The sequence below is a fragment of the Corapipo altera genome, unplaced genomic scaffold (genome assembly GCF_003945725.1).
Source record: "Corapipo altera isolate COAL_440 unplaced genomic scaffold, ASM394572v1 22b, whole genome shotgun sequence".
Classification (NCBI taxonomy): domain Eukaryota; kingdom Metazoa; phylum Chordata; class Aves; order Passeriformes; family Pipridae; genus Corapipo; species Corapipo altera.
In genome coordinates, this window is record NW_020884876.1 from 2,188,868 (window position 1) to 2,203,462 (window position 14,595).

The 14,595-nt window shown below is 38.7% G+C and overlaps 1 protein-coding gene across 4 annotated transcripts in view; it reads left to right on the plus strand.

Annotated features, from left to right (window-relative positions):
• Positions 1-2,482: 2,482 nt before the first annotated feature.
• FIP1L1 (factor interacting with PAPOLA and CPSF1) overlaps positions 2,483-14,595 on the plus strand; it is a 40,814-nt gene continuing 28,701 nt past the window's right edge. The window contains exons 1-8 of one of the 4 annotated variants that reach the window (XM_027635827.1): positions 2,483-2,611; positions 3,284-3,323; positions 5,588-5,645; positions 8,822-8,925; positions 11,084-11,145; positions 11,354-11,461; positions 12,586-12,716; positions 12,992-13,060. In XM_027635827.1, the coding sequence (XP_027491628.1) occupies positions 2,530-2,611; positions 3,284-3,323; positions 5,588-5,645; positions 8,822-8,925; positions 11,084-11,145; positions 11,354-11,461; positions 12,586-12,716; positions 12,992-13,060 (654 nt within the window). In that variant the 5' untranslated portion in view covers positions 2,483-2,529. The remainder of the gene's footprint in view (positions 2,612-3,283; positions 3,324-5,587; positions 5,646-8,821; positions 8,926-11,083; positions 11,146-11,353; positions 11,462-12,585; positions 12,717-12,991; positions 13,061-14,595) is intronic. The other 3 variants (XM_027635829.1, XM_027635828.1, XM_027635830.1) reach the window with 3 other exon arrangements.

Consider the following 14,595-nt stretch of genomic DNA (forward strand, 5'->3'; position numbering starts at 1 on the left):
ATATATATTATGGCCTGCCCTACTACTTTAAAAGGGTTTTTTAGCTTTATAATGTTTAAAAAGTTGGTTTTAATCTCTTCTTAAAGGTTGACGGGTTTTTTTGAGACATATTGTCAAAACATCAGATACTTTTTTAAGAAAGCAAATAGCTTTTTACTTTATAAATACAATATTGATTGCATCTAGTTTTGCGTATGCCAATGTTGAAAAAAAGGCTTACTATCCAGAAGACAAAATGAGGTTAATCAGTTTAAAGCACAGTGGTTAAATTACAAAATAAAATTATCTAGTAATTATGAAATTTTGAAAATTATGAAATAAATTATCTATGCTTATTTTATTACATTTATTATGTTTAGTATTTGTTACAGCTTATTTTATTCCACGGGCAAATTTACAACTATTGTGTTAGAAAAAGAACTGTATTAAAGGTTTCCATTAAACTTCATGTCTTTTTGTGGGTTTCTGGAGTGTAACCTGTGAGTTAATATGTTTATGCAGCTTGCAAAGATGTATTCTTTTATCTTCAGCCTCTCAGCTACTCAGGGCCCTAGGAGTAGCAGTTTCTACAGGCCACAACTGCTGCTCTCCCTCTGTGAAGCAGCAAGGAGAAACAACATGGTCCCTTCCACAGGCTGGGACTGGTGAGAGTTGTTACTTTTGAGGGCAGAAGTTAAAAAGCCACATAGGCCAACAGCCCTCTGTCCTTTGAAACAAAGCAGGAAACAGATTCTGAGCACCCTCTCTCCAACCAGAGCCAGAGGTGAGTAAAGATCTTCCTCTGGGAGCAGTAGCAGTGGCAACTGCTTTTGAGATTTAGACTGCTTGGGTCAGATTTCAATATTGAAGCTGCTCAAGCTGTTCAAGGCGGATTTTTACATCACTACTAGCTCAGTGTGATTTCTATTTGAAGGTTTCTGCGAGGAAAACTGCTTTGAGGATCTCCACCAATGTATTTTAAGAGATTTTACATTCTACACATACTCCTGGTTTCTATCTATGTTATTTTTCACAAATGTGATTTTCTTTCTTTTTCCTTGTGTCTGCAATCAAAAGAAACTATTCGAGTTCTTCCGTGTCATTTAATGTCAGCCAGAAGTGTATTAAATGACCAAGTAAACAAAACAGGAATGAAAATTGAAACACTGATGTCTAATGGCAAGTACCATAATACAGATTTATCTTAAGAGAAACAACTGTCTAGAAATGTTTTGGGTGAAAAATGCCTTTGCACTACTGTATGTATAAAAAATGAGATTGCATGACGAAAACATACCCAATTACACTACATAATCTGTACCTGTACATGATACCCAAACATTTAATTTTATATGAAAAAATTTTTGAGGTGGTTGGTTGTTCATCTGAACTCCAGTGAAATGTCACGAAACTTTCAAACAAGCTTTTCTATGCAGGCAATTTGAATAAGCTTCCCCCACTGAGAGTTGTGATGTGTTTATATTACAGTCAAACCCTCTAGTCTGACTTCTCACAAGCTGACCTGCTGTGAAAAACGGGCTCCCTGTTTGAGTTTTCACAAGTATCCTAAAATGCCACAAGCTCCATTTGTACACACAACTGGTCAAAACTTCTTTTGACAGTTGTTGGTACTTACATTTTCTAATGAATCGTGCAGTTGTTGTTTAGCATTCACAGATGTAAAGTGAGAAAATCATCAGGAAAAATGGCTTGCTACTTCAATTGCTTTTAAACCTGAGCAATTTCTTCATGAAATGCACAGAAACACTCTAGAACCCTCAAAGCACACTACGAATGCTAAACTCTTACTGGAGCTAAAAATAAAATCAAGAAATTTGTAGAGAAAAAAAAAAAATCTCCAAAGAGTTGTTAAAGCTAAAGTACTACGTCCAGCTGGGAGAGCCCCTTGAAAAGCTGAGAGCTAGGACAGCACTAGTAGAAGCAGGAGCGTGTTTACCCCGTGGTTACGCTCCCCCAGCAGCTGCCATCAGCCGCCAGTAGAAGCACGGCACGTGTGTTCAGCCCAGTCCTGCTTCTGGAGATAGGCAAGGATGCTCTCGAGGAGGAGGTCGCCACGCTGCCCGTGATCCCTGGTGAGGGCACGGAAGGGCGTTCAGGGATGCAGGAGAGCACAGGGCAGCGAAAGGCAGGGAAGGCGGCTCTCGCAGGCACACCACGCCTCAGGACGGTGGCGAAGGCGCAGCTGAGGTGAGTCCGGCAGCAGACAGAGCGGGCCGGGCCGGCTCTGCGGGGCGGGCAGTGCCGGGGCCGGGCCGGCCGGGCCTCCCCCCGCAGCCCGTGCCCGGGGCGCCGCGGGGCCGGGCCGGGCCCGCTTCCTGTGCGTGTCACTCACGCGGCGGGGGAGGGGAAGCGCCAGGCGGCGGCGGCGGTTCCTCCGCGAGCGGCGGCGTTGGGCATTCGCAGCCGCCCGTCCGAGCGCCGCCCTCCCGCGGCCCGAGCCGACCAGAGAGTCCCGGGGCGGCGCGGCGGGGCCGCCCGGCGGCGGCGGGCGCTGCCCAGGCCGGCCCCCGCGTCCCGCGGGAGGCGGCCATGTCTACCGGCGAGGCGGAGCGGCTGTCGGCGGACGCCGACGGGGCCGCGGGGGACGAGGAGGAGGAGTGGCTCTATGGCGGTACGGACCTTCCCCGACCCCCGTGCCCAGCCCGCCTCCCCTGCGGGCCGTCCCGGCGCGGCCGCGGCGGGGGGGGGCCGTGCGGGGGGTGCGCAGGCCGCGGCGTGCGCCGCCTCGCCGGGCCGCTGAGCAGTGTCCCCCCGTCCCGCCGCCCCCGTGGCTGCTCAGTCCCCTCTCTCCTCCCGGCCAGCCCCCCAGCGGCCGTGGCTCCCGGCCTCCTGCCCTGCCCGGTGTCCGGGGCGCTGCCAGTGCCGCGACCGCTCCGGCCGGGCCGCGCAGGCCGAGGCGCGCTGGGCCTGGGCGCGGGGGCCCCGCGTGGCGTCCGCGCCTCCCACGCTCCCCTCGCTGGCCCCTGGCCGGGGTCCCGGCGTTGCGGTACTGAAACAGCCTTAGCCTTTTATACATAAACTTTTTTTACAACTTTAGGGACTTTCTGTACGTTCAAATGGTGATGAAACCTGTAAACTAAGCCTTGCCTCTGTGGTGGACCTGTCAGTGTAGAGCACTCTAAGGGCTCGGGGATCTGCTCGACTAATTTCACAACTGAAACGTTAAGAACGTGTCTGAGTAGTAATCTGTAGAGTTGCCCAGTCTGCATAGCAAGATATCTGTCATGGTTGATATTCAGGCGATTTTATTCTTAAATAGTGTGTTTCTTTTCTCTTACGGTAGATGAAAATGAAGCAGAGAAAGCAGAGGAAGAAAAATCTAGGTGAGTATCTTGGCAACTGGAAGCCCTGTAGCATGGCTGCGCAAAAATTGTATTCTTTACGTTCATCTTCCCAGCTGCTTGAAAGTTGGTGGCACCTGACCATTCTCTGATGTCTTTGAAAATGTCCTTAAGATAGTGTGTTGGACTTGGCTTTTCTGTGAAATTAGGTCACTAGACTATGAAAGTTATTTTAAGTTTTAACTGTATGGATGGCAGTAACCCCTCATAAAATGTCAACAGGTCTCTTATTTCTGTAATTGTTCTTTGTGGTCTTAGTGATGGATCAGGACTTCATTTGTTCAACATGATTTAGAAACTAAAAGACAGCCTGTCTCCCAAAGAGTTTGCCGTGTGGTTGCAAAAAGAGGAATACAAGGAAGCAGTGGAAGGTTACCGGATAGGTGGATCTACACATCACATCTGCTTAGGCTTTTGGGGTTGTTTTTTTTCCCAAGTAAGACAGTATTTGAAAAAAATTTGAAAATGCTTTGGAATTATGTGGGGGGAGCCTGCTTGAGTTATAAGGAGCTGTAGCAGAGTACAAAGATGCTTCATTAACTTCTAGTGAAATTAATGAAGATCAGTAGCAAGGACTGACTGGAAATGGGAATCAATTGCTCATGCTGAATGAACGAAGTCCCACAACTGGTAAAATATGGAAATTTTTGATTGTCAAGATATATTAAACAAATAAAATGCATGAAAGCATTCATTGTTATTTTCTACAGATGCTTCCATTTTTCAGTGCAAACTTTTGCATTTAGTTACCCTTGGTGAACTGCTTGTTCCTAGGCTTGCTCAGTTGCTTTTCTGAACTCATGTTAACTTTTGACAGGCACAGAATGATAAAGCAGTAATGACCTCCACCACATGACTATATATGATATCATTGTGAAGCAACTACTAGATGTAATTATTTGATTCCCATTGGTTCTGTAATATAAGAAGCAGAGTTCTTTTCTGCCACTTAACAAGTTTTTAGACCTCTGTTGCATTTGTCTTGAATCCATCTCTTTTCCAAGACAAAGAATTCTAGTTATTTATTTCCTCTTTATTTAGAAGCTATTCCTTATCAGTTGATTCCTTATGTTCTTGACCTGGCATCTTTGTCAGTATTACTGTTATTTAAGAAAATTACTTGCGTGGCAACCAGAATGATCTTTAGAAACAGTTTATTCCATTTTCTGGTCAATAGTGTCTAGCTTGACTTTTGGCTGCCTCATTACATAGTTTTGGACAAAAAACCATAACAAATATTAACTTACACATCCTACAAGTTGTGTTTGGAACTCTGGAAGTGTAGGGACAGTTTACCTCTTAAAAGTTTTGGTCTCTGGCCTCTCAGTTTTGGTATTCTTCATATCTATAAAAATTGTGAGGTGTTATTCAGATTCTGTAGCTAGTCTTGTCATTTTACCAGGTGATGAACTCAAAGCTTGAATGCTGAGGGAACACCAGGGCTGTGTTGAGTTTTGGTGCAAAACTTGCGAGTGGGTATTTTGCCAACAGAATATGGGATTAGAATAATTCAATTCCATAAAAATTGGCAGTTGCTTACTGATTTCAGAAATACCTTTTCAGTGAAAGAATGTTGTTTCTAAATGGCTACCTGCTTACTCTGCTGTTGTGGTGCAGCTCTTAATAGCTAATGGAACTATGGAAGTTAAAATAATTGCTGTGTAAGAAACAGCAGTAGGTAGGCTCAGTGAGCTTATTTGCATGGGTTTGATAGAACTGGTCTGGTCATTTTTGGTGGAGTGGTAGTTTTAAAATTTTTACAGTTTTCACTCTACAGTTAAAATATAATTGAATTAATAATTGAATTGTAGCTATTCCGTATGGTAGAAGAAAATTTCACAGTGCAGGTATGGGAATTCTGTTTCAGTGCAACATTACCTGTGGGTATTTAAATGTTTTTCCATTATGTCTTTGAAAAGTGTCAATCTGCAGGGGAAAAAAACCCCCTCTGTTATTCTCCCTTCATATATTATGAAATATTTCACTTTGATTTCAAAAGAGGATCCGGGTGTAATGCCTCATTACTTCCAACTATTCTGCAAACATCCAGCTAGTACAATAGCTAAATAATATAGATTTTTCTTTTTTAATAAATTGATTTTTTTAATTAGTGCAGAAGACAACTGGAGCTTTGGCTTTTCATCTGGAATGATCTAGCAAAGCTTTTTTCGTCATCAGCTGACACATGTGAAATAATACATGGATAAATACCTAGTTTCATCTTTTCCTGTTTGTTTTTATTTAAGTGCTCCACCCCCACCTGGAAGTGAAGAGGAAGCTGCAGAAAATGGCGTTGTGAAAACGGTAGTTTTAAATGTGTTTTTGAAATACTGCTTTAATATATTTTGATTCTATGATTTATCGGGAATTCATGATTTGACTAGGACCTGTAATTAAATGAATTAATGATTAAGTGTACACCTTTGATTTTATTTTTTCTAGAAGGTGTTTGCAGACTGCAGAAACTGTAGAAATTACTAAGTTAGGAAATCAAATTTTCAGGTGTGCTCCACTTTTTAAATCTAGTTTAGAGACAATAAATTAATAGTACTTATATTTTTTGAGGGGGAGAGGAAAGAAGATGCTTGAAGAGAGCTGTCTTTTATCCAAGCTGTCCTTTTCAAAATGATGCTCCGTTTTTTTCTCAGGGATAGAAAAATAAAATCCTCTGATCGTTTTTCTTTTTTGAATGGGATAAACAATCAGTATTTGCAGAACTATGTGTAAATATGGATCAAGAGATGAATTACGTGTGCATTTCAGGGGCAACATAACAGACTTGTTTGGTAGTAGTCTTCACTGTTTAGTATGTCTTACAATTTCAGTGTTAGTGTGATGAAGGAAAGGACCAGGAAATTAAATTTACAGTTGCAGTGTTGATAAAAGGACTCAGTTTACTGTGATTGGAACAATTTAAATATGTTCTATGACAAAACTGTAGTTTTACTTCACTGGGAATTTTTAGCTTGTGTCTTGCAAGAATTTTTTTTGAATGATGCAGAAACCACGATCATGATATTTGTGTAAGTTTTAAGGGCTGGCTTCTCAAAAGTATTTTTTTTCAATAACTTCTTCTGAAAGATAGTAAAGCTTTATAAATTTAGAGTTGGGGGAAAAAAGTTATAAAAATTTAAAAACTTACTTCGGTTGTTTAAAATGAAAAGATATTTAAAGTACATCAAAGGTGTTTTGTTGTAAGTGGGTGGTAAATTTAGTCTGTTAGATACAAGGCAACAATATTACACTTTTTTGGACTTGCTGATTTTAAAGTATTTCTGGAAATCCTTATAGGTGCAGTTTCCTTGTACTTGCATACCTTTGTATTTTTCACCTATATAAAGCCTAGCATTGTTAGGATATCATTAGCATATCTCCCTAAAATTGAGAACTTCATGGTAAATGGTATGCATGAAGGTTCAGCAGGAACTTAGAAAAATGGGCATTGTTCAAGTTGGTTGAATAAGAAAAAGGGAATATTTCTGTGAAGAGGAAGCTAAGAAATCATTCATTATAAGAGAAATGGGGTTTGGTTGAGAAGGGTTGCCCTTGCCCCATGACTAGACTCTTCATTGTTATGTAAATTATGTTAATGTTGTGTAGCAAGGATGAACTGCAACATCTTATCTTCTAAGCAGCTGCTTATTTTTGTCTAATTTATGTACCAAGCAAGTTAACAGTATAATAGATAAGGGCTAGAGCTCAGCTGTGCATGGATAACTGCAGACTGCCTGAGCAGAATCAGCTTGGCTTTGGCGTGTTCAGCCTCTTGCTGAAGGATTCCAGTACATGAATAAGGGTGATTTGGTTGATAAAGTTCACTTGGATTCCATGATGTTTCTGAAGAAGTTACTCACCAAAGGATTTTAAGAAAACTATGCAGTTATAGAATGAGTCCCAGATGGATAATTAATGTGTAAAAGATAGAAAACACGGGGTAGAAGTCAAGGTTCAGTTTTCATAGTGAAGGAAGGTCACCTCCAGTGGGAATTCTCTGGAATGTTGTGCGTAACCTGTGCTGTTTAATGTGTTTACTTGGAAAAGGGCGAAGTTGTGAAATCACAAGTTTTCTGATGTTACAAAGTTAATCAAGACAGTAAGAGCAAAGACTGACTGGATAATACACATCTATTGAATTCTGTATAGGAAGAGTGATGTTCATTGGTGAAAAAACAGGTTTACAAATAAAATGATGGTCTCTGAGTTGATCATTACCACTTAGGAGGGACGCAATAAGATATGTAGAAAGACCCACAAAGTTGATGGTTAAGTGCTAGTCTGGAGTCTAAAAAGCACTTAAACCATGTGATACAGCAGAAAGTGAATATAGAACAAAATGGAAGATATCATTATACTATAAATTCATGGTTCAGTTGCACCCTGAATTCTGACTGCTGTTCTTTCCCCTCCTGTCATAAAGGCTACTACAACTGGAAAAGTTGAGAGAAGAAGAGCAGCAAGAGTAATTGAGGTAGTTTTCATACCAGGAATGGATGAGTAGCCAAGGACTTCTCACCTGGGAAGAAAGACATACATAGGATATGATGGAGTCTGACAAAATTACATATGGAGACTATAAATAAGGATTGACTCCTCACAGTTTCTTCTATATGAGGACTGTGACTGCTAAATAAAGGTCATAGGAGTCAGGATGAAAACAAAACATGTTGGATCTTTATGCAGTAGACGGTGCTATGGAACTCCTTGCCAAAGAGTGTCACTGCTGGGAGCTTTTATGAGTCTGCAGAAAGTCTGGATGAGTACTTGGGAGAAAGATCCATTGGGGGTGACTGAAAAAACCAAACCATAACTGGCTTAGGAGGTGCCCCGAGCTTATAATAATCAGCAGCTGAACGAGTTAGGGAGGAACATCATATGGATTTTTTTCTCTCCTCTGTGGTCTCTATAAGGGGAAACCAAACCAAAACACCTAACAAACCCAAAATAGTGGAGTAGGTGAACTCTTGGTGTGAACTGGCATGTCTGTTTTGTTTACCAGCAAGCTTGAATGCTGTGGGACAGAACACATAAAGTGTGCTCTTGTATCTGAAGTATTTTATGTAGTTTACTGATGTTAGGAATGAATAGATTTCTCTGAAGTGCAGTGTTCGTAATCAACTGGAAAAACATGTATTTGAGTTACTCTGGATATATAATTGATGATGGCAAGAAGCTAGTCTTGCTTATCTCTAAGTTCTTTCCTGAATGACAAGGTAAGAGTAGAACCAGTGTGTATGAGCTAGATAGAGGGAAGAAGGATATTAGATAGTGGAAACCATTTTATGCTTATTTAGGAAATGTCATGTTTCAGATACTTGTAACCTCCTAAATTTACTTTTAATGCTACTCATTTCTAAGGACTAGGAAGAGGAGAATTTTCTTCTTTCAAAGATTTCTAGAGCAAATAATTTTGTCTGGATTATTTTTCTGCTTTAAAGGTAGGTGACTGCCTTTTGTCTAAGGAATGACTTTTTCTTTCGTAGAAAGCAGCAGAGGCTGAGGATGATAGTGATAGTGACAGTGATGATGATGAAGATGATGTTCAAGTCACCATAGGAGATATTAAAACAGGAGCTCCACAGTTTAGGTAAGTTATTTGCAAACACTTTTAAGATTGTATTTAATTTTTAACTTAGTCTCTTTAATACTTGTCAATGTCAAATTGTACGTGCAATAAGTGGCAATTAGGAGTTTTTTCAGCAATGTTTTTAATGATAGAGTGACTTGATAACAAAGTGAAATGAAATCAGTGAAGTACAAGGAAGAGCTGTTGTATGAGTTATGTTTTCAGATTTTGTATTAAGTTTGTAAAGAGGAGAGTTGTGTTTTTTTTTTGGAATGGCTATGTTATATAGCAATGTTGGGGTTCTTACTGTGATAGTGACATTTTGGTTGCAAAGGGTAGGGTGGCAAGGACATGAGTTATTTGTCTGTCATCCTGTTTATGGTGGATATAGTTCTAATTAGACCTCTGTAGTTTCAATTCCTATTGATGTTCTCAAATAATATTTTAATGTCGTTCAGGATGGAACTGCCAGTCCCTGGAGATTATTTCTCAAGATCATGGTTTAGGGATTTGTACCATATGAGAATTTTCTTGCTGCTTTTATTGCCCCATACTACTTCTGCTTTTGAGAAAGAGCTTGTTTTCTCTGAATGCTTTTCAACAGTGTTACTTTTACCCAAAATTATAAAATAGTATTTTTCATTGCATGGAAACTTTCTGAGAAAAGTTTGCTTGTTTTTCTTGGCAATCCTAATATTTTTATGCTTATTTTTATGCTTATAACCAGAGTTACTAGGGTGCTGTTTCTTAATAGAAATATGACAGGTCTGCAGGTAGGTCTGACTCATGTATATCATTATGTTCTTAACTTTGGAATGAAGGTGATTTACTCCCATTTGAAACGATATTTTTGAACTTTCAGTATTTCATATCCTAAATTATTGTGCAAATCAATGTAATATTTAAAAAAATAGAAATTCTTTCAGTTCTTTATTTTCCTCTCTCAATAACTTGCAGTATTCTTTTGATGATGGCAGTGACTTCAAATTTTATGACACTAAAGCAAAATTAGATTCGTATTCTTTGTGGATTTGCTGGTGCTCTTTCCATGAATACAGAAGACAATGAGCAGATGATCCTGAATTTAATTGGAGTAGAAAGTTTTATATAGAAATGCTTATTTTCTGAAAAACCTTTTTTTCTGGGCAAATTGGACAGAAAATTCATGGAAGGCCAGTAATCTAAAACAAACTGAGCATTGCTGTTCATTTTAACTCCAGTAGACAAGTTTCTTTTATAGGATTAAATGATTTTTCCTTTAGTAGTCCACTACTGTTTAAAAAAAACCCACTGGATTTGTTTGACAAAGTCATGCACAAATACAGCACGGCAGATCAGAAGGTTAAATGTTTTGTATCAGTTTTAGGCTGTTCTAGCACTTGAATGAAAACTAAAACTGCATGGAAGTGGATACACTTGCCTTCTAGTTATATTTTCATCTCATTATGTTTATGGGTCACCTGTAAGAATAAGATGCATTGCACACAAATGGTAGTGAAAGCTAGCTCTTAATGTTACAAATTAACTATACTGTAATTCCTAAGATAGTTAAATCTGTTCAGTATTTAGATTTCTGACTGCATTTTTATGAAGAAAACTCTCAAGTATTTTAGAAAGTGAAAAGCTATGTACTTTTCTGTTGGTCACAGGGATAGGTGATTGCTAGAAGTACTTTAAAACAGACAGCATTTCAATCGTTTTAGAGAGATGCTTGTATTTTCCACTTCTGTACAGATTAAATGGAATGATTATGAAGAGAGAAAATGCTCCATCTAAACCCTTCCTTTTTTTATTTATTTTATTTTTACTCTAATCCCCAGACCGTCATCTGTATCCCTAAATGAATTGCATTTTTCCTCTCTCTCTCTTCTTCTGGTTCTGTCCATTCTTGTTTCTATCAAGGTCTTTATCCTTTCAACTCAGGAGGATTGACTGGGACTTGCTTCACAACTGTTTATTAGTTGGAGAAGTTGCTACTGAGCATAGAAAGGTACTCTCTCTTCCTCCTAGGCTGATCTCTTTACTTTTACAGTGTTGCCAGCTTGGAAAGCTAGAGATTCAGGATGGTGATTGAGCCTGGGTCCAGTTTGTTTCTGGATCTAGCTATCTCTTGTTTTTTGTTTTCTTCTGGTTTGAAAGTTTCCTTTATCTAATTCATTTTTTTGTTAATTTCCTGAAGTTATGGAGCAGCACCTGTGAATCTCAATATTAAGGCAGGAGGACGAGCTTATGGATCTTCTGGTAAGAAAATTTACACAGTACTATTAATAAAAGTGCAAAAAACCCCCAAACATTGGATAGTTTTGGATTAAGGAAATAATTTTAACTTCCAAAACTTCTTGATAAATTTAGCTTTTTCTTTCTGTTATTATTTCTGAAGCATATTGCAACTGTTAAAATTTCATTTAGTAGAGACAGAAGGCTCTAACTTGGTAACTTTTCTTTACAGGTGCAAAAGTTAAAGGACTGGATCTAGATGCACCAGGGAGTATTAATGGTGTGCCGCTTCTGGAAGTAGACTTAGATTCTTTTGAAGATAAACCATGGAGAAAGCCAGGTAATGTCTGGTTTATGTTAACTGATATATAGGTGTTCAGTAGGTTATTTTAATAGTAATCCTGCTGACTGCACGTAGGTGCCACCTGCCCTATCCCTAGAAGGTGCTGTGCAATGTAACTTGTAAGAAGCAACTAAGTTACTTGTTGCCTTCCCGCTGTGCCAGAGAGTGTGTGGCTGTGCCATGTTTCTTAGTACTCATCCTGGTCATATGTTAGGAAAAAGACTGTAGGACGTGCCCTTTTTTTTTTTTTATGATACATGTATATCCTGAACTTCCCTTGGAAATCTGTGTTTCTGTGGAGATTACTACCACTGGTCTATGCTGGGGGACAGAAGGTAAAGCAGAATGGAAAACAGTTCTAGCAGGTTTGAGCAGAAGAATGGTGAGACGTAGCTGCGTTGTATTCATGTATAGACATCCCTAAGCCTTGAAGGAGGAAACTGTGGCTTTCCACATGGGCTTTCCATAAGTCTTCTCTGTGTATTATCTTGTTGGCTCAAGTGATTTGTCCACACTTGTCTAATAATACCAGCATTGGTTGGTGTTTTTAGTTGAAGTACATCTTGCTGCTGTGCATAGTTTTTTTCCAGTGTTTGTATATGGCTTTGGCGGTGCAAATAGTGTCTACAAAATAGGAAAAATAACCTTTGATAATAATCTGGTGTTTGAACTGTTAGCTATATGAAATATATTCTGAGCATTTGACTTACATTTGGTCTCTCTCTTAAAATAAAAATACTTCATGGCATCAAATGAAACAAGCAAAACGTAATGAACAAACAGAAGGGAGTGCTTCTTCACTTAACATACAGCAAAACTGTAGATCTTACATTTGTCTTGTTGTAAAGATATGGGGGATTATCTTAGGATGTTTTCTGAGTATTTACTCTTGATCCCTAATTCACGATGCTAAGCAAGATATTCTTTCTGACTAAATTTTAATGTTCTTATAATCATAGCCATGAATACTTTTTGCTTACTGATGTATTATACATTTCAGTTGTGTGTTTTTAGGTCAGTACCTAATCAGTTTTGCTGTTATCAGTAGTGGTGTATGTGTGTTCAGTGAAGAAAAGATGAACTTCGTAATGTTCTAAAAACCTGTGCTTTTCTATTTAAAGGGGCTGATCTCTCTGATTATTTTAACTATGGTTTCAATGAAGATACCTGGAAAGCTTACTGTGAAAAACAAAAGAGAATACGAATGGGTCTTGAAATTTTACCAGTTACCTCAACCACAAATAAAATTACGGTAAATAGTACTTTTTTGGTATTATAAATGAGTTTTTGACCTGTAAAGCTGCTTGTGTGTTGTAAGCTTGTTCTGCCCAGTTCAGTGTGTTCGTTAGAGTTTGCACCTGACTCCCTACCCTGAACCTTGAGTATTAGTGTGTTGCTTCAGTGGCAGTTGTTTGGATAGTGTGACAGACAGCTACAGCTAGATTGCATCTGTACCTTTATTGAGATTGTGGCCCATCACTTAAGAGTTGTATGGTTTCTTAATGGGCAATGTGTTATTTAACTTAGGCTGAAGACAAAGCTATGGAAGTAAGACCAAGTGCAGAGATTCTCGATGGCAGATACCATCTTTTTAAGGTGAATTTTAGTAAACTTTTGTTGGTTGCTCTCATTTTTCTTGAGTATTGCTTCCCATGCCACCACAGACTGATAGAAGAACAACTGAAATGGACACAGCCATTATTTCATACTCTTCATCTTACATCAGTGACTTTCTGTGTATGTCACAAAATGCGGATTAAAAAGCTTTGTTCGTCACTATTCTGGAAGCATGTGAGTTAGTGGCTTGGTAAACTAACAAATTTCCCAGTGAAACTAATTTTTCTTTATGTGATGATTTATTTTTAGTTGTAGTGCATTTGCTTGTGCAGATGTGCTTGGGAAGCTTTTGTAGATTATGGCATGTTTATTTTTCCTGTGGTGTTTTAGCTCTTACTGTATTGTTTTAGCTCTTACTGTGTTTTGTAACAGTTATCCTTGACAACTCTGAGATATGAAAATCAACCTTCATATTTTTCTGTTTTCCACTTGGGATTAGAAGGCAATAAATCAAGTTATGTATAATAATTTTCTCATTCAGAAATGCTGATTTTCAGAGAGCAGAAGAATCTGTATGATAGGATTTATCCTAAGGATTAAACTTTCTTTTCAACTTCTCATTTACTCATTGGTTTGATACTAAAGTTGAAATTAAAATCCAAAGGTTATTTATTTTGCTTATTTTCAATATGCAGTAATTTTTATTTTTGAACTGTCTTTAAAATTACTTGGAACTGTTTGTTGCTTTCTTCTGTATACTCCTGTGACAGAAGTGTCAATTGCAGACAGGTATTTTTGTGTTCCCTCATGTGCTACTTGAGGGTATTGAGTTATTTTGATTTTATCAGATCAGAAGCTCTCTGGGGCTTTTTGCCATCCTGTTATCATTAATATAATGCTGTGGGACATTAGACATAGTGGGCAATAGGAGTTAAAATTTGCATCTGACTGAACTCTCAAACGTCTCTAAACTCTTGTCCTAAAGGAAGAAGAATAAATAGTCCAAACTAAAACTTTGCCTATTTCTAGCTCAGTATTGACTGTGGTGATCAAACAGTACAGATAATAATTGTGTTGTAAGAGTTTGTCGTATGTTTTACAAGGAGTTTACCTATAATTATGAGGTTTTTTCCCTCTCTACTGTAATACTAAGTCTCATGTAATTTACATGATATATTTGATTTAATCTCCTATAACTGGCAAGACTGTCTCCTGCATTTTCCAGTTACTCATTAATTAATAGAAGTCTTACAGATTTTTCAGATAAATACGTATATTAAACCTATACCATACCTATTTTGTACCTTTTCCCCTCTCATATTTCTGGATACAAAAGATTAATTAGATTTTTATTGACTCTTAACTATTTATGTTCATTTTTGTGAGTTTGGGAAAGACATGACCGTGTTTAGAAGGGATATTCTGCAGAAACCTGGTAGTTCACTTGCCTACGAGAAGCTGTGAGATCATGGCTCATCTGATGGTATAGCATGAGTGAACTAGCTATGTAGAGTGATGTAGCTTCATGTTTGGTACAGTGGGAGTGACTTTAAAAACGGAATCAGCACAAAGTT